The 20,833-nt window shown below is 38.7% G+C and overlaps 1 protein-coding gene across 3 annotated transcripts in view; it reads left to right on the top strand.

Annotated features, from left to right (window-relative positions):
* ROBO1 (roundabout guidance receptor 1) overlaps nucleotides 1-20,833 on the top strand; it is a 1,375,987-nt gene that overhangs the window by 1,288,645 nt on the left and 66,509 nt on the right. For 2 of the 3 annotated variants that reach the window (XM_089682911.1, XM_089682909.1), the window contains 2 exons: nucleotides 7,771-7,965; nucleotides 12,386-12,412. In XM_089682911.1, coding sequence (XP_089539037.1) covers nucleotides 7,771-7,965; nucleotides 12,386-12,412 — 222 coding nt within the window. The remainder of the gene's footprint in view (nucleotides 1-7,770; nucleotides 7,966-12,385; nucleotides 12,413-20,833) is intronic. The other variant, XM_089682910.1, reaches the window with a different exon arrangement.

Here is a 20,833-nt window from a genome sequence, read left to right as displayed (position 1 = left end):
ATGACACCCCATTCATGCGATCCACTGCAGATGTATATGCTAAGTTAACAACACCCCAAAATCGGTTAGCAAAACGCACTGCGAATTGCAGAATCAGTAAACACCCATGGGATCCAATTCTGGTGCGGATAAAAAAGGGTCCTGCACGATTTTGGTGCACTTGCAGTGCAATTTCAGCCGTTCAAATGTCACCGCACAGAAATCGCAAGTGATTTGCATAGGAATGTGGTGCAATTCCTGTGCGAATTTATTTATTTTATTTATTTATTTCAGGTACTTATATAGCGCTGTCAATTTACGCATTACTTTTCATATATATTGTATATTCACATCAGTCCCTAACACTCAAGGGGTGTACAATCTAAGGTCCCTAACTCACATTCATACATACACATACTAGGGCCAATTTAGACAGGATCCAATTAACCTTCCAGCATGTATTTGGAGTGTGGTAGAAAACCGGATGACCCAGAGGAAACCCACGTATGCACAGGGAGAACATGCAAACTCCAGGCAGGTGGTGCCGTGGTTAGGATTCAAACCAACAACCCTAGTACTGCCAGGGGAAGTGCTAACCACTTAGCCTCTGTGCTGCCCACATGCAGTGTGCAGTGTGAACCAACACTTACACCCACCTTCTTCCTGGTCCTATCTGGTCCAATAAACACATGGAAGGTTATCTGTCCTCTTTCCTTTACGTGGAGTGGATCGAAGGTAGTTGGGTGTAAACAGACAGTGGACTCCGTTTACTTCTGGCCACCCATAAAGCAGAGTGGGCTCTCTTTGTGTCCGCTCAGTTTTTGCTTCTACCCGCTCTTCTTCAATCTGCAGGAAATGTGTGGGCTGATCCTCTGCTGATGAGAACGAAATCTGCCCCATGTGAAAGGGGCCTTAAAGTATATTCTATATTCAGCAAAGATTTACAAAATGTTCTCGCAGACTTCACATTCTGCTAACACCAAGCAAGACTAATGCTCACCACCCATGTTACATTATGATGAGACAATCTCCTATAGATCTACCAACAACTTTGTAGTACAAGGGCCTGAGTGATTGGATACAGATTGGTGGTAGGTCCTCATATTACATAGTTTTGGTAAGTCTAAAGTTGATTGTATAATCAGATTATAATGTGTAGGGTGACCCTAAAGCCTGTTACACACTATTTTTTTTTTTTTTGTCAGTTCAACCTAGTGGGCTGAATGAAAAAAAAACCTGATAGCTCAGGAGGAGCCTCTGTACTAACAATTTGATGTTAGTACAGCGATTTCCCGTGATGTGCTATTTTGTCCTGACAGGGGGATGTCCCCCCGCAGGAAAACAGTCCAGTCATCCTCTCAGCCAATGGCAGAGAGTGCCGATTGGCAGAGCTTTTTTGTTCATACCCCTTTGGCAGAAGCTGGCCGAGCAGCCGGCTTCTGTCGGACTGACTGCCGTACACATGGGCCGAACATCAGCTGGTTTCTATTGAACTGGTTGATTCCGCCTGACATTCAGCCTGTGTGTACTAGGCTTATGATGTAAGTTTTTTGATTCATACCTGAATAATTTGAAGCATAATTTGAAGTTTCACCAGCAGGGGTGGACTGACAACTCATGGGGCCCCCAGGCAATAGGGGATCATGGGGCCTCTGTGTTCTTGCCCAAACTTAATATAGCCTATGAAAAAGGTACCAGGGGCATCTCATGGGGCCCCCTACTGACCCCGGACCCTCGGGCAGTGCCCGAGTTTCCAAATGGTCAGTCCGCCCCTGTTCACCAGTAATGCTTTAAAGCTTGACATTGAGATTTCCATGATATTTTATGGTGCCAGTTTACACCTGAGTTTAGTATTGCTTGAAAAACAAAGGTACCTGAGCTTCTTCTGGGGCAGAGTTGGGCATTGTGGCCCCAGTGGACTTGTAGCACCTTAGTAATTAGCTTTGGCCAAAAATAAAAAAAATAAATAAATAACATAAGCCTAAAATGCATACACAAAATGCCTCTAAACTGCCCAAGAAATACCCAAAGACACTCAGTTCAAGTTTAAATGTGAACTGAATAGGACTTGAATGCGTCAATAACAAAATATAGTCGCATCATGGTACTAACATTGGTTTGGCTCCTAGAATAGCTATGCTCCAATTTTTTTAAGTCAATTGGGTAACTTAGAAAATCTCCTCTTGTTCTAGGTTGCCCTGTTGCTTCACAGACATACTGTAGGGATAGTTTAAACACATGCGTTGTTTTCACTGAAATTCCACTGACTTAGTTTTCTTAAAACAGCTGGAATTAAGGAGCAAATTCTGTTGTGTTAAAATTAGAAATGTGTTCCAGATTTTAATATCCTATAGCAGTTTAATCTGTGCATGGACAGGGATGGAGATATAGAGTGTCAGGTTAAATTCATTAGTCACGGTACATTTTATGCATTTAAACCCAGCTGGCACGTCAGCGGGACCTTATTTGGCCGCTCTCGTAAAACCCGACCCAAGCTAACTTAACCTTGCACAAATATCTGTGTAATCGGTAAACCCAGAGGATACAAAGGGAGTATTAGCCAGCAAAGCACAGGCCCATTTAATGAACTTTAAATCTCCAAAGTGATCTAAGGATCACAGAAGGAAGGCTTTCATACAACAAATGACTGAAGCAGGTGATTATTTGGTAAGTGGAGCTAAGCAGATGATACATTTCATGGATCAAAACAGTTTTATTTAGAGGTGTAGGAAAAACAGTAAAGTAACTGTTTACTTGAATATATATTAGCTTATGTTTCAGTGTGGAAAGTCACTAAGTCATAGTAGCCTCCTTATATTGCAGAGCAAGCTAATTTTATCTAGTTTTAAAGGGGATTTGCAGTTGATAGGAAAAATCCAACTAGCTAGTTCAGATTTATCTTTCAGTAACAAAAATGAATCATTTTACAGCCTTCCCGTAAGAATTATAGGACCTGGATTCTGTTGTTTACATTACTCTGCAGATTAAAATGAGACTATTTAGATAAAATGGTTCTTTTAGAGCACCACTGTGTTTTAAAGTCTGCATGATACCTTGTTCTATCAACAAGTGGCAATGCAAAAAACATCTGAAATAACAGCTCCCAGGTCCTGAAAAAGAAAACAGAATGGCTTTGGTGTTATCACACCTTACCTACATATCAAAACACTGTCTCTCTTAGTAGCTTGGTAAGGTTTTCATGTTAAAGGAGAAGTAGGGCCAAAGCTCTTTTGGCCCTACTTCTCCTGTAAGTCACAGAGTGCACTTCGTTCTTTATTCCTGTGACCCATATTCAGCCCAAAGAGAGCTACAGTTCGCAGTCAGCTGCTGTGACTCAGGCAGTGCAGACTCTGAAGAGCGCCCAACTTTAATGTCAGGATCAGCTCAGCTGTCTAATTGGCAGCTGGCTCAACCTTTCAGCACACCAGTGAGAGGTTGAGCCAGCTGTTTCTGCTCCCTCCCCAGCCCAGTACACCAGTGAGCTCTGGAGGGGCAGAGCAGAAAGCCAGTGACAGACAGTCACCAGCTATCTAATCACTGAAGACTGAGAACTGAGCGATCAGCGGTCTCTGTTTGGAGGCTACAATGGAAAGTTGGAGCTGAAATTATTATTATAGGTTTGCACACCACCCTAGGCAAGAGCTTCTTGAGAAAGGGGATTCTTGCACCCTTGAAACGTTGGGTTTTTCCTCCTACTCTCTCTTTTCACCAGGGTCTGGATCAACTATCCTGTATATTATTCTTTTCTGAGTACTGAATTCCTATATGTATTTCTGAACATCAGCTTCTATATGATTTAATTGGTGCTCATTGTACCTATATACATGCATGTATTTTTGTTAGTGGCACGAATACCTATGCTGTATTATGCTTGTTGTGATATGACATGGACATCTACAATTACACAAACCTATTACCATATATATATATATATATATATACAATTATACAATATCTATTGTATATTTGTATATATAGTATATGCCTAATAGAACTTTATTGCTAAAGCATTTTTGAAATGTGATGTACTTACTCTATATATTTAAAATTAAATTTTGAAATTGACAGTAAATACATGTACGTGTGCCTACTGTTATCCAAATGACGTCTTTAATTTAAGGCTTCATACTGCCTTGAGGGGCCAAGAGTTGACTTCATCTTTTGTAACCTTGATAGTTTCACTGACTTTGGTAGCATTTCAGTGACCAGAATTCTAATTTCAGTTATAGAGTTTCTTGTCTAATTGTACTCTCTTCTGGTTTGACCCTGAACCTACAACTAAAAACATGTTCTCTGATCTGGTTTTGTTGCTTTGGCGGAGTCCTGTGGTGTCCATCAGCCCAAATACTGTATTATATATACACTGAAATCCTGGAGGGTACCCAAGTGTCAGGTAAACACTTGAAGGATGGGGCTGGATGAGGTAGATTGGGACAATATGTCTAAACTGAGACCAGATCTACTGACCAGAATATAAATTCCAGGATCCAACTAGCCCATATATACAGTATGACTTCCAATTGTTTTTATTATTGAGAAAAAAGGAGTACAGAATACACTGGCAACATGTATACAAAATGTTACAAGGTATGGGTATACAGTACAATAGAATATTATAAGAATTCCTTTAGTGGCACAGTGAAAATGGGGGCCATCAATCCACTGAATAAATAACATACAAAAAGAGGGTAATGTTTGGGACTAATCCCATTCATGCTATCCATAACCAAAGTTACCTCACTAAGAGTGTAACTTTTTAAATACCCCACAAACAACTTTCCTGAGAGAAAACTCATTTTGCAGACATCTTCCAAACCCCACAAAAAATAAAAAAATAGGAAGGAAGGAAAAAAGAAGAAACTTCCTAAATCAAGAGAGAAATGTACTCAATCCCAGTAAAACTATTGGCTAGATTAGGGAGATATTAATGTACTGTGCTCAAGGTTCCCAGGTAAGTCATACATATCCTGTATGTGTTAACCATATGTTCTTGGAGCATGATCCAAGAGATTTTTTGCTTTGCTGCCACTAGGCTGCTTTCAGGCCTGGGCAATAGTTAATTTAGCTCCCAAAGATATATAAAATGCTAAACGTATGCTTTTAGATGATATCAGCTTATTAAGCAGGGCCATCTGTGGAGATTTCTTAACATCAACTCTGTTATCCCAGTGCAGCAAAGAGAAAATCTGGTTCCAACAGTTATGTACCAAATATGGTACATAGGACCCAAAAGTTCACATCCTCAAAATCAAAGCAGAGAAGTGGATAAGTACATCTTTGCCATGTGGACAGGAACCAGGTGCCATCTTGTGATAACCTTTAGACTCAGTTCCATCAGTATAACGTTCATAATACCCTTAAATGATCTGGAGAAACCCCTATACCATGTTTCCAAATCCCATTCCTGGGACAAGTCTTTCTCCCAGTCCACCATGTAAGGAAGTTTGTCCCACGCCTCCAACAGTAGTTTAGAAAAAAGGGAGTTCCCCCCTCTCTGATCCACATCTTGGGCGCACCATTGTTAATGAGTAGGTCTGAGGGGTAATGACATCATCCCAAATGGAGTGTAATAGCCCATAGATATAAAAGCCATAAATTCAGCCTTATTGTTCACATGTAGTGATATCACTATAGCTGAAGTTCAATTTTAGTGGCAGAATTTTGGCCTGTCAAAATATTTTATTGCAACAAGAACCATCTAGTTAGATTTCAGTCCAATATTAGACTCTTTTCAAAATTTTGCCTATGCTATCTCTCATAAAACTAAAATCTGTTTTCCTGACATCTTGTTTGTTCCCAAATAAATGTACCATTGCTGCTTATGTTTAATGTAAAGTTTTTCCACTCTTGCCAAGTGTTAAGTGGTTGTGGGCAGCTGCAATAAACAGTTTTAGATTTACAAGCACTTAGTTTTATTGTGCAGGATACAGAGAACTCGGGTAATTGTGCCTGGTCAGTCAATCACAATCTGTTTATAAAGGTTGGATGGTTGATTCATTTGTCTTAAAATGCATTTTGTAAAGTTGTGAAATAATACATGTTCTATCAGCCAGTAAACAGACGTAAAATGCGCTTTACAAACACTGTAAGGCAGATTTACTTACAATGGGTAATGCAACATGGCGTTGGTTCAAAGGCTTTTTGAATGGCTATTGACAAGAAAAAAGCATTTTCAAAGGCCTCGGATGTCTCAACATCAGTTGTCGGTTATGTTTTATTACACTTTTCAACACTTAATTTCTTTTCATGCCTTAACATATGTCTAGACCTAAGCCAAGAAAATGATTGAACTCAGAACAAAGGCTGTTGCATTGGGTTGAACTTGGATGCTGTTGTATACTGACACGTACTGTGCATAGATGTAGTGTACATATTTGAAGTTCCAGATATTCCTTACTTAACTAAAAGAATTTAGCCAAACTAGGAAATTAAAGAAGCCACAGAAGAACATATTTATTGAGAACACCAGGAATAACAACATTGTATTGGCATTGTATGAGATATACAGTACTGACAAAACTGGGATTAAAGCAAAAATATTAATTGGTAATATTCCCAGAAAACACAGCAAATAGGTAATTTGTCTTTGTACATTAATAAAATTAGTCTGTAGAATAGAAAGTTTTTTTTATTATGATAATTACCACTGGCTAGATGGGTGCCTACATTCCACCAAATGACTGGCTGGAGGTTGTGGACTTGTTCTAAGACCATCTCAAAGTCTTGCTCATTCTGATGATGATGTAAACCTCAATTCCCACCTGTACTTACTGGATGTTTGCTGTGAAGTGGGTTGGGTGGGAATGGTAGGAAGTGTTCTTCAGCCAAAACATTTTGCTTCTCTTGGATAAATAGGGGAAGAGTTAAAACCACTGTCAGGTCAAAACAATTGTGTATATATAGTATATGAAAAAATATTATAAAAACCTGTTTTCCTTTTTTTTTGTAAATGCTCACATAATCTCTGTTCTCAGCTACACAATGGGCTTAGAGAGCTGGGAGTGGTGAAACAGCAGTACACAGATATTCCAAGTGAATGGCTGTGTTGCTGCATAGTCTGACCATTGGAGGGCAGGCTGTTTTCTCAGCACAGCCAGAAAACTGACCACTCTGACATGAATATGCTCTCATGTCTAGTTCAGTCAGGTTAAAATAGGAAAGCAGGGGGTCTAGCAGGAACACCAAGGAAATTCACACAAAGGAAGAAATACAAAAAGAACAGGATACCTTGTAACACAAGTACATGTTACAACAGTCACATATCAAGGATATTAAATGTTGGGGTAATATAATTATAATTAAGCTATACTCCAGTGCTGTTTGCTTCCATACTGTTCTTACTTTTACCATGGTTATGTGGTAAGGATAAGCTGTGGATTTAGGTTTGTCAGGCTTCTCAGAGCATGGTACTAAACTCTTCCACAACCTAAAATCTCTACTGTGTCCACATGCTAAATTGGCAGAGCTTTGCAAAGGGGGGCAGAGCAGGTGGGACTTAACATCACCCTTGAAAAATTAATTTACTGAAAAAGGGAACATTTTGTACCTTAGATTTCTCCACTGCATATAATCTTATAATGAAATGGAGGTTATGACTTATACAATGCAACTCCATTCTCTGGGTAGCATTAATAGATACATGAACAATGGTATTTGCTGTTTTATAAAAATGTTATTCAGTTTTTATACATCCTTTTGGTTGCATACTTACTAGCTTTTTTGTTCTTTCTTCCAAGTCTATTTCAAACCATGTCCTTTGTGTAGCTCATTGAACTTTTGTTTTTGTTATAGACTCCTTTGGTAATCCAGTGTCTCCAGATCAAGTGAGCCTTGCCCAGCAGATATCAGATGTAGTGAAGCAGCCAGCGTTTATTGCAGGAATAGGTGCTGCCTGTTGGATTATTTTAATGGTGTTCAGCATCTGGCTGTATCGACATCGCAAGAAACGCAGTGGACTAAACAGTACCTACGCAGGAATCAGAAAAGGTATACACAATCATACTGCACCATCAAAACTCAGCTCGTATTTTTTTCTAGCACCCAATTTACTATAAATGGTTTGCTATTGGTATTATTTTTGTGAGATCAATATCTCTGATTTTAATGAATTTTACAAAATATAAAATTAATCTTATAGCTGTAGGACCCAATAAATGAGCAAGGGCCCTCTTAACCTTCTTGTCTTGAATTGTATTATAACTGTACTGTCTTTCTCTATATTGTTGGCACTGTATAATAATAATAATAATTATATAATTATTATGTTCTTTGTGTTTATAAACCTGCTCATAGCAACTAACCAGAATTTCTTTACTAATAAATTAATAAACTAACATACTTGGTAGTTTGGAGCCCAGTGCATGCAAAAATCACCGAGCAAAGCACAGTTGTACTTTAATGCCAGTTTCATCTGCTGCACTTACTCACCTTTCCTTCAGTTCCACCACCATTTAATTCAGCAGATCCCCTACCATTTTGGTGCACTGCCTAAAAAAGAAAAAGCACATGTTGTTTTTTTTTATGCATTAAGAATTACTTCCAGGCTATTTAAAATCAGTGGGCCACCTCAACACATGGTAATGCATTGTGTAACCATAGATCATGTCCAAAGCCATATGGGGGTAGGGCAGGAGTCCCTAAAACTGTAGTAGCAAGGAAAAAATTGATTGTACAAACCAACACAAGCACAGAAAAGCAGAAACCATAAGGTGCCTTTACTGTATATAGCTCTCTTGATGTCTGCTGCTCCTCCAGAGCCCCATGAAGAAGCAAGTGGTGCCTAAGTAAATATTGACTTTTTGAAAGTCAGAGCAAAGGCTTGCCCTCTGAATCTCATGTGATCTCCTGGTAGTTGCTGAAGCCTTGGCATTTTGGTACTCTTCAAAGGCTTTTGAGTGCTGCCATGTAAGAAGAATGTCCAAATGTCCTGGCAGTGTATGGTCCTACTCTTCTATGCACTTGTTGGTTTATATGTTGTTTAGCTACAGGTTTGCTTTAAAGTGGTAATGTCCTTTAATTAAACTTAGTAATGTGCAGTACTTACATCTGTATAACCAGGTAATCATTTTCAGATGTTGTACCCTGTATATAGCTGCAGTCTTGCCTTTGTATACTATACAAACCATGTTATATGGAATGCAGATACAGGTGCTTGCTGCGTTATGAAGGAAAGCTGCAGGAATGAAGTTACAACATGCTGGGGCTATTATGTCACACCATCTCTGACCTCTTTTCATCTATTCTTTCTTAAGAACCCAAGGATGTTTGCATCAATAGGTCAAAAGAAAAAGAAAAGTGATGATTGAACCCTTTCATGGTCATCTTCCTGCCCCCCACATTGTGTTCTTGTGATTTTAAATTAATGTTCACATCTTTTGACTGTTTGGATAGCTCTGCTGTTAAATGCATCTATTTTATGACTGTTTGTTACTATGGTATTTTTTTTTTTCTTTTCCTTTTTTGATGTGGCTAAATTGCATTGACAGTGTGAAAGGAGCTGGCTAAGATGAGGCCAAATGGAATTCCTTCGATAGGGTCTCTTGTGCTACAAATGGAAGTCACTGTGTGAATCGGATAAACACAAGCAGGGTTTTGTTTTTAGCTCTAGGAGATGAGATTGAAAATAAGGCTAAATGGATAGAAAAGAAAAGGCTTTAAAAAAAGGAGTCATACAGATATTGTGATGTGATTATTAGTGAGACAAAGGTGGCCTTGTACATTTGTAAATACACACAAAGGTACAGATGGAACCTTTAATTTTAAAACAGAATACATCATTTTGTTTTGCCCTTTATCTCTCCCAAAAACTGACCACACACAGACTTTTTTTTCAGATTTAATTTGACAGATGCAGTAAACCTACTAATACACTAATACAGTGTGCATAGCTATTAAAGTATATCCAATCAGGTAGTCCATGATGCAACACAATTATTTATACATTTTACTAATATCACAGATCAAATCTGAATCAAAGGCTTGACTTACTAAACAGTAGTGTCCATTTACTTAGCAAAGTGAATGTCAGTTAATAAAGGGAACCTGTCTTCATTCTGAATACCCAATCATTTGTAAGTTTTCTATTTTGATTTCTCAAAAAAAAAAAAAATAATAATAAACACATGATTTTTGCTAACACGAGATTGGTTGATTGAAGTGAACACAACTCTACCTTATTAGCCAAACCTGGTGAATTACTAATTTTGCCAAGCTAACAGTCACTTAGTAATTTACTACCGAGTAGCCAGCATAAGGCCTTATTTACAAATGTTTCCATGTGGTGGCTGCAGTACATTAAAATACTGACAGTATTGATAGTCTCCCATACACTTTTAGTAAACATTGAGGGAAATGAATTGTGCCAGCAGCTTTCACCACTGTCATTAGGCACTAAAGCCTATCTTTCTCAATTGAGGAGGTGCAATTGTTTCCTTGTCAATAAAGGAACTGCAGTCTTTACCTTATCAGTAAAGGAGCTGTGGTCTTTACCTTGTAAATAGAGGAGCTGCAGTCTTCACATTGTCAATATATGAACTGCAGTCTCTTCATGAAGCCACACAGGACACAATACTGCCATGTTTGACAAGTAAGGTGCATTGTCTTAGCAGTGAGTTATGTGTATGGCACAGCAGTGCAACATAAATGTTCTTAAAAGCAAGTTTGGATACATCTTTAAAGGCTAGCTCAACTCAAATTATGGTTTTGCTTGTTTGCTATATGCCCACCGTTTGTCTTCTGCTATGCCCAGTGCTGCAAAATTCCCTGTTAAAACCATTGCCAGGGCCATTAATAAGCCAAATAATGGTACCCTACTCTTGATGGTTTTTATGGCTGTGAGAGAGTAACACTTTTGATATAGCTTTGTGGCGGAAGACTAAGGCAAAACAAACTGCTAGGTGGATATCTCACCAGTGGGGTCTTCAAAGTTACAAGAAGCCATTGGGTTATTCAGCTCACCAGCACACACCCAAGACTGGAATGCCAACCTTTTGAATGAGATATCCTTTCAACTTTTCTTTTATATCCTTTTTTAAAACTGGAATGAGAGAAGAAATGTTAGAACCTTAGCAGACTATGTATTGCAGTCTGTGTCCTCATTGGGGAGATTTTCTTAATAGGACGGTGTGTCACAGGAATGGGAAATGGTTTCTGATCTTCTCAGTTAGTGCAGAGACTGCAACAAAACTTTTTTTTAGCGGGAAGCTTTTTACTGCTGTGTGTCCAGGTGACACATATTGGGCTAATTTCTTCTTCTGGTTTCAGGTGAGCAAATAGCTGTGGGTTGCAGCATTCATTGTACTTCATTCTACTAGTACTGTGTTGTATATTAGATCAGCCTTTTTCAACCAGGGTGCCCAGGCACCCTGGGGTGCCTTGAGGTTTCTTCAGGGGTGCTTTGGCAAAATGTCTAGAAATTGCCCATAACTTGTATACAAGCCAGCGAGTGGAACAAGCCTGCCTTTTAGTTACACAAAGCCACAGGCTTTCACTGTGTACCGTTACGAACTTCTAGCCACCGGCATCCTGACCAATGACATCATCAGTTGATAAGGAGGATGTCAGTTGCCTGTAAAGCATCTTTATTTGACCCCCCCTCCTCTCGCTCGTCTACATCAGTGCTGGGGTCACATTAGCTCACTGATGGAGAAAAACTGAGGGAGAAGAGAAACACCGGAATACTAGTCAGTACCAGTGTGCAAAAGTGTATTTGCTTTGGAAAATAAAAATCAACTCCAATGTTAGGTGTCCTACGTATGTGGATGTTGCTGAATTATATACAAGTATTAGAATAGTTTTTTTACATTTTAGAATGGGATGCCTCTGGACTGTCCAATTATTTAAAGGGTGCCTTGACTGAAAAAAGGTTGATAAACTCTGTGTTAGATGATAGGGAAGTAGCTAATCTTCCAGTTTTTGGATAGGCCAATGTTCAGACATGACATGTCCCACCCAAATCCAGACCTCGTCATTAAATTCTCCAGTGGATATAAAGATGTCAGAGTGGATCATTTCTGGTCTAAGTGTTTATTCCTACCTATTGTCCACAAAACCGAGGTAAGAAACCAGAACACGGCATGAAATAGACTCACACAGTGGATTTTGCATTCGTTATTGATTAAGGAGAGATTTATGATCCCTGCAAACTACTCTCTTAAGTAATGTATTGGCTCCATTATTTATATTAGAAATAGGGATTGAACTAACAATTAATGGCCAATGATGCCAATGTATTCTGAAAGCACTCGGTCTGTAATCACTGTGCATCGTGTGTCATTCACAAGGTTGCCTGCTGCTGCCTGATTGACTATATGTTGCTTGATATTTACTAATTTGACATGTGCACTTTCTTTCTTCAGCTTAATAACCAGATTTTTATTTCATTTTTTTTTTTTTTTTGATTTTTCAGTCCCGTCTTTTACCTTCACACCGACAGGTATATACAGTATTTGCACATCTTTCTTGTCTGTTGCATTGCATGTGCTTTATAGTGATATTCTTGCTTCCTGTCACATTAAATGTTTTGGGAATTGCTGTACTAGAAATGTAAACACACATTTTCAGGAACAAGATTACACTATATGTTTTTTTTCATGAAATACCTTAAAGTGTTACTAAACCTACAACTGTAAAATCAGTCTGTATATGCAGTAAAGCATGCTTGTTATACTCACTGTGGAACCTAAGGGGTTAATCCTCCACATTGTGTAAAAAGTCTGTTTGAACCTGACATCTTTGTTCCTATCATTCTACTGTCCCCAAACCATCTGCTGATAGTACAGAGCTCTTGGAGTCACTCTAAACATGCTCAGTTTAGTGTGTATTGCTTTATTTTTTCTTTGGGAGGGTTCATGTGATCAGCACAGGGCCAATAAGCACTGCCCAGACAGACGAGAATAGGTCAGTCAGAGGAGAATGAAAACTCCTTCTACAAGTTTAACCAGTGCTCAGATGGACACTGATAATCATAAGACTGCTATATACTCCTGATAAGAAAAGGTATTTAGCAATTTATGTTTACTAAATTAATTGCATTTCCATGTTCTGTGTACTGTGGGAGACCAGATATAGTGAATGCAGGGTCCTTGGTGTAGTAACATTTTAAATAAATTTATATTGCCTTTTATAAATTTATATTTATATAAATAGAGTGGATGGACAAATCTGCCACTGCTGGCTATTGAATTCTGACAGTCGGCACCTGCAGCTGTCAGAATACCCAAATAGTGACTGCAGCCAATGGGGTTGATTTACTAAAACTGAAGAGTGCAAAATCTGGTACAGCTCTGCATAGAAACCAATCAGCTTCCAGGTTTTATTGTCAAAGGTTAATTGAACAAGCTGAAGCTAGAAGCCGATTGGCTACCATGCACAGCTGCACCAGATTTTGCACTCTGCAATTTGAATAAATCAACCCCAATGACTATGTACTGGTGAACAGGTAGTCAATGTTTTCCATTCCATATAATTGCTATAGATGCAGCTAAAGGCTAGACATGGGAGAGATGAGCTCCCCATGCACAAATCAGATGTTTATTAATTAAGTGTATAATGAACTTATTGTGTTTAATGTTCATTGAAATTCAGGAAGTTTTTAAAAGTTACTTTAAAATGACTAGTCTGTGCATACTTCAGGCATCTAATCAGACTTACAAGAAATTTTGAAATGTTTTTTGAATTGATTGGTTGGTGGTTTGTTGCTTGAAACAAATACAGATATACACCATCGGCTTAAAACAACCACTTCAGTAAATGAGCCACCAGGAATTTGTAACTAACAATAATAGGGGCCAAATGGTAAAACCTACATTATTTTTAAAATAATTTTAATTTTACATTTTTCATCTCTGTTTACATAAATTGATAGTTTTTTTGTGTCAATGAATGTCTAGTAACCCTTACATACAGATGTAGCATTAATTTTAATTATTATTACTAGTGTCCCCCATTCTGCAAGACTGTCCCCAATTTTATGATCCCATGTCCTCTGGAATGTAAGGAACACCATATAATATTGGCATAGAACAGCCCACAGTTGTTATTATTAGTAATAATAATATATGAATAAATATGAATAATAATAATAATGTAAAGTATAAATGTTAATATAAAATTGTGATAAATTGAATGTCCATAAAAATGTTCACATAAGAACATATAAGATATAAATAAAGGTATATCTCAGGGTAAAATTCTGCAGCAGATTGACTCGTGACTCCAATGGTTAAAGTGCGCACTCACCGGAAGCGCATGGATAATGCGCATGTGATATAAACCCTCAAGTTAAACAGGATATTCCAGTGAACTTTTCCTCTATGGTGCAGTCATCAAGCCGTTAGGAGTAGTATAAAAATCTGCTGGATCCAGAGGTCTCCTTAAGGTTGGATAGGTGCTCAGCCTGAGTACAGGGCTCCTTTTCCTCTGGTCATGCTTGTAACTCTGGGGTAACCTGTGGGCTTATTAACTCCATGAAGGAGCCACAAAGCAGGTGCCCATAGTGTAGAATGTTCAATAAATTTTATTTGGAAAAGCAGTACACAGATAGGGTATATATAGGGTTTTTAACTGAGGGTTAGTACACTGTGATATTTGTTACTATACCCTATCTGTATACTGCTTTTCCAAATAAAATTTATTGAACATACTACACTATGGGCACCTGTTTTGTGGCTCCTTCATGGAGTTATTAAGCCCACAGGTTACCCCAGAGTTATACCTTTATTTATATCTTATATGTTTTTATGCGAACATTTTTATGGACATTCAATTTATCACAATTTTATATTAACATTTATACTTTACATTATTATTATTCATATTTATTCATATATTAGCGCTACACCTTTGTTTTTGTTTTGATTATTGAGAGGTTTTTATTGGTACCTTTTGGTGTTTTAGCAGCTGTTTTTAGGAGCGCTCACTATCCTTTTAATTTATATTGTCAGTAATAATAATATGTACAATAATCACTATCATTTTAGCACTATAGATAGTTGATTTTTAATATGAGAAGCCTGCCACAAAAATATGTAATTAAAAAAGTATTGCCACATGTAACCGTAGTTTAAAATTCCATTTCAAATATTACCATCAACTTCCTATGCCGCTGAGGAAAAAATGATTACATTGCAGTTTGCAAATGTCTGTACCTGTAAACATGTTTTAGATTTTTTTTTTATTGAAAACGGGAAGCAAAATGCAATTTCAGTTGAGTATTTAGGAGGAAATATGAAATTTTTCTGCTAAGCCTGCATTTTGTTAGTGGCGGCCTAGCTTCACTGGTGGCAGGCCCTCACATCGCTAGCAATACCTCAGTGACAGATTTAACACTGCCTCTTAAGTTTTAATCCTGTTATTGTAATCACTGCGAGCAGTTATCTCTGCTTTGCAGGCTGCCAGCTTGGAATTCTTCTAAAGGGCCCAATTTGACGTCTTTCAAACCTAGTCCTCCCTGGATGGGGAAGGCATAGCTATAGAATCCATCAGCATTTTCTGTGCAGCTAATCCCTGTTTAACTCTTGCATGTTTCGGAATGCTTAAAAATAATGATTATTCTTCGAAAAAGCTAATTTGTGCATACAAGGGCCTTATTTATTCAAATGAAAGGAAGAATGCATTACTCTTAGCAACCAGACATTTTACGACTGCCATTTTTTTTCCTGTGCAGGCTTATAAATAAAAAGAAGAATGTGATTGGTTGGTAGGGGTAACACATGAGATGCTCATCTGTTAGGTTGCCCTCACGAATCTGGAAATTGTCTGTGGTGCCAATAGCAACCAACCAGTTTCTGATGTTTCTGTGGAAGAAGGATTTGCAAAAGCTGTCTAGTTGCTATAAGCAATACATTTGTTTTTCTTTTTTAGACACTTGTTCTTGTTGCCTAGAGCAACCACTGTTATCAGTTAGATACTTCATTTTCAAATCAACTTGGGAATGTTGCAGTAATGTTGGTTGCCATGGGCATTTTTCATGGTTTTTAAGACATTTTATTAAATGAGGCCTATCATGCTAAATACTTCACTGCACCATTCTGAGAGGGATCTAACCAAATTACCATTCTGTCTTCTCTTTGCTTAACCAACTCCATCCTGTGTATATGTGCCTGCAACCACCCCACACATTTATTGCAAGATACAGCTGGTGCAGCAGTGGTTAAGGGTTTTGACTGAGACATTTGAAGAATAATCTCCATACCAAAATGCCTTCAATTATTTAGCCATAATTACAGTTTTGCTTTTGCCATTGGCTTTTGATGTGGTGAGCCAGGAAAGGTGGTGGGTGTCATGTTTTAAGGCAATGGAAACATGCTGTTTTGTGTATACAGACATCTCTTGAGGTTACAATTATACGCCTACTTGTGCATTTTTCCTATTAGGGATGGTCCTTCAGGTGTAGAAAACAACATAATATACTACGTTTTTCTGTTTAGGAATAGGGACATATGTATTGAATAGGCACAAGATTTAATGCTAAAGACTAAAAGAAAATATTGTTATGCAATAGTCAGCAGGGCCAGATATAGACCCTAGGGAGTCCAGGGAACTTCAGGATTGATAGACCCATCAGACACAGTTATTAAAACACACGGCAGATACCAGATCTTTACAGAAAACTGTTTATTGCATGTCTTTGAAACTGATAAGTTATGCATGCAAAGAAAGGGTAAATGATTTGTATATATATATATATATATATATATATACTGCTAAAAAAAATTAAAGGAACACTTTTTAATCAGAGTATAGCATCAAGTCAATTAAACTCCTGGGATATTGATCTGGTCAGTTAAGTATCAGAGGTGGTTGTTAATCAGTTTCAGCTGCTTTGGTGTTAAAGAAATTAATAGCAGGTAACAATGAGACAACCCCAAAACAGGAATGGCTTTACAGGTGGAGGCCACTGACATTTTTTCCCTACTCATCTTATCTGACTGTTTTTCACTAGTTTTGCATTTGGCTAGGGTAGCATGAGGCAATACCTGGACCCTACAGAGGTTGCACAGGCGGTCCAACTCCTCCAGGATGGCACATCAATACGTGCCATTGCCAGAAGGTCTGCTGTGTCTACCAGCACAGTCTCAAGAGCATGGAGGAGATTCCAGGAGACAGGCAGTTACTCTAGGAGAGCTGGACAGGGCCATAGAAGGTCCTTAACCCAGCAGCAGGACCGGTATCTGCTCCTTTGTGCAAGGAGGAACAGGATGAGCACTGCCAGAGCCCTACAAAATGACCTCCAGCAGGCCACTGGTGTGAATATCTTTGACCAAACAATCAGAAACAGACTTCATGAGGGTGGCCTGAGGGCCTGACATCCTGTAGTGGGCCCTGTTCTTACTGCTCAGCACCACAGAGATCGATTGGCATTTGCAATTGAATACCAGAATTGGCAGGTCCACCACTGGCACCCTGTGCTTTTCACGGATGAGAGCGGGTTCATCCTCAGCACATGTGACAGATGTGAAAGGGTCTGGATAAGCCATGGAGAACATTATGCTGCCTGGAACATCGTTCAACATGACCATTTTGGTGGTGGTCAGTTATGGTCTGGGGAGGTATATCCATGGAGGGATGCACAGACCTCTACAGGCTAGATAATGGTGCACTGACTGCCATTAGGTATCGGGATGAAATCCTTGGACCCATGGTCAGACCCTACGCTGGTGCAGTGGGTCCTGGGTTCCTCCTGGTGCACGACAATGCCCGGCCTCATGTGGCGAGAGTATGCAGGTAGTCCCTGGAGGATAAAGGAGTTGATACCATTGAATGGCCCCCATGCTTGCCTGACCTAAATCCAATACAGCATCTCTGGGGTATCATGTTTTGGTCCATCCGACGCTGCCAGGTTGCACCTCAGACAGTCCAGGAGCTCAGTGATGCCCTCGTCCAGATCTGGGAGGAAATATCCCAGGGCACCATCCGTTGTCTCATTAGGAGCATGCCCTGAGTATCATTTTGAGTTGCTGCAGTGAAAGTTCAGCAAATTGGACTGGCCTGCTGCATAATTTTTTCACTTTGATTTTCAGGGTGTCTTTGAATTCAGTCCACTGTAGGTTGATAATTTTCATTTCCATCAAACAATGAGGCATCCTTACGTTCCTAACACATTACCCAGTCCATATCAGTATAGATATCCAGCATGTTATTTTTCCCCATTGAGATCTGATGTGTTTTCAAAGTGTTCCTTTAATTTTTTTGAGCAGTGTGTGTGTGTGTGTATATATATATATATATATATATATATATATAGTATGAGATTTTGCTCACATACCAACATGCAATCATAGGCTGCCTTTCTTAGAGCTTGTACATATCGGCGACCATTCATTCAGCACTGCCACAAATAGTGCTGATGTTGCCAGTTCTGGCACATTGCTCTATTTACATTTGTTTTATTTACATTTTTTGTTAGAACTTTATTGAAATTTAACAAGTGGCACTTCATTGTGTTCAGTTGCAGTGCGGTGCAATGCGGTGAAGTGCGTTGCACGCCGCTGAACTTTTGCACCACATTGTACTTTTTTTTAACACACATCACCACAGTGTGGTGCTTTGAATGAAACTGATAGGAATAAAGACATTTTAACTTGTCTTGCTTTGGGCTGCATTGGGAGAGGCTGCCCACTTGGTCCCAACACACCCAGTGTGAACGACCCCTTAAGGATGCAAGTGCTGTATACATAGTTCGCTTGAGCTGCTAAAATGTGTTCAAAAGTGATGCAATGAGGCTGATTTACTAAAGAAACTGACTGTACACTTTGCACAGAAATATGTCTGAGAGCTTAGTGAATGTGTTGAAATTGCACTTTGCAAGGTACGCTTTGCAATCCACATGCAAAGAAAAGAAAAAAATAGCATTTTTGGTTGAACATGATTGGATAATGGAGGTCAGCAGAGGTTTGCCTCATTCACTAAGTTCTGAGGTGAATTCCCATGCAAAACGCAACCTCCCTTGCACAGAGAATGGCCTAGTTGCCTTTAGTAAATCAATCCTAATACACTTATCTTAAGTAAAAATTTTAACAGATGATTGCAGGCAAACCTTTGCTTCCCAAGTTAAATGTTAAAGCCTAAGTGTAGCCAAAATTAAAAATCAGCACAATGGACATTGCAGTCTACATGGAGCCTACAGTCAGAAGGATGTATCCCTTGTGTTGATTCCTCTGCTGTTAGTAATAACCTCCTCTGAATTGCCAACCACTGCAGTTTTGGAGTTGCTCTGACTCAGTCATCTAGGCATTACAAATTGGCTCTTGTCAAAGTTGCTCAAATCTTTATACTTGCCCATTTTTCCTGCAGCTACTTTCAGATGTCATTTTACCAAGATAACCAGTGTTATTTTCGTTACCTAGCAAATGCTGCCAGTGCTGACCTTCCCTCTTGAAAAGTTGGTGCCTGGCTGCAGTGCCTTTAGTATTTTTGTGGCTCTGACTAGAGGCAAGTATGCTAAATAGAGAATCTGACTTCACTGAATGCATATTCCAGGTCAGTGACTTAGAAAAATATTGAAGTCAGGCATAGCCAGTCAACCAGTATTTTTAGAAGGTACCTCTGTATTCTCTAAGTACAGGTTTCCTTGGATTTCATAAAACGTTGGAGACTATGCAAACTAGACCCTCTAGTTATCAAACCAATATTAAATTGCTGAAAGTCTCTTTGTGCAAAGGAAAGTGGTTAACATGGTTCGGACTCGTGACTTATTGTTAATTAACAAATGTTTTACAGACACAAGCTATAGCTGTGTTAGTGACTATTGAATACTCAAATACCAATACCTGGCTTAGCTGTTCATTTTGATGCTAACCATTGCAATACAACTTGACTTTGAACACTCCACTATGCACTAATTTCATTATCTGAATTGTGCCTTTGGCAAATTCCATTACTTAGACTTGGAATTGTACATTGTAAAATTGTATTACAGTACATATCACATCAAGATTGCTTTTTATACCATAAATACAAGGCTTCTAAACTATACAAAATAAAGCACATTGTTTGCAGTAAAGTGCTTTTTAATTCATATTTAAAAATAACAACTCAAGCAAAAACATTTTTTCTTGAACTTTGCCAGATTTTAGGTGTACCAAAGGAACTAACACTTTCTATAGGTTAAATTGATCTAACACTATGGGGTTGATTTACTAAAACTGAAGAGTGCAAAATTTGGTGCAGCTGTGCATAGAAACCAATCAGCTTCCAGGTTTTTTCTAAGCTTAATTGAACAAGCTGAGGTTAGAAGCTGATTGGCTATGATGCACAGCTGCACCAGATTTTGCACTCTCCAGTTTCAGTAAATCAACACCTATAAAATAAAATGCCTATCAGCCCACCAGCTTAGGTTAGGCAAGCAACAAGAAGCTGTATTTGAAAGTTGTGTACCCATTATAGAATACCAAATTTTTGCATTTTTAAATTTTAATTAATTTAGATTGTCTGTTGTCTCCCAAAGAGGAGAGTTTTCTTATCTCCCTATTCTCCTGATATCTGACACCTTTACTGAAAGTGAAATTTTCCTTAGTGGGATACTGACAGCAATAGATCCTAATAAAGTTTCTAATCCATCTGAATTGTTTTTTTTTTCTTACCTGTGCTATTGGGGAGATTACTAGGGATTCCTTGAGATGTTTCTGATTGACCTCCCATCTGATGGTGCCTGCATAGTTCCAGAGCCAATGTCACTTGGCTAAATTAGTGGCATGGCACCAATGATCTGTAAGGGGTGCATTTTTGCACTGACCACCAACGTAAGATTCATTTTTCCCACTGACTCCAGATGAATTCGTTTTTTCAGGGGTTCTCCAAAATTGGAAATTTATTTTAAGGGTTCCTTAGCAGTTAAAAGGTTGAGAAAGGCTGC

Source organism: Staurois parvus, unplaced genomic scaffold, assembly GCF_062004578.1.
Source record: "Staurois parvus isolate SC_StPar_1 unplaced genomic scaffold, SC_StPar_1.0 ptg000299l, whole genome shotgun sequence".
Classification (NCBI taxonomy): Eukaryota; Metazoa; Chordata; class Amphibia; order Anura; family Ranidae; genus Staurois; species Staurois parvus.
This window is presented reverse-complemented; position numbering and strand designations above follow the sequence as displayed.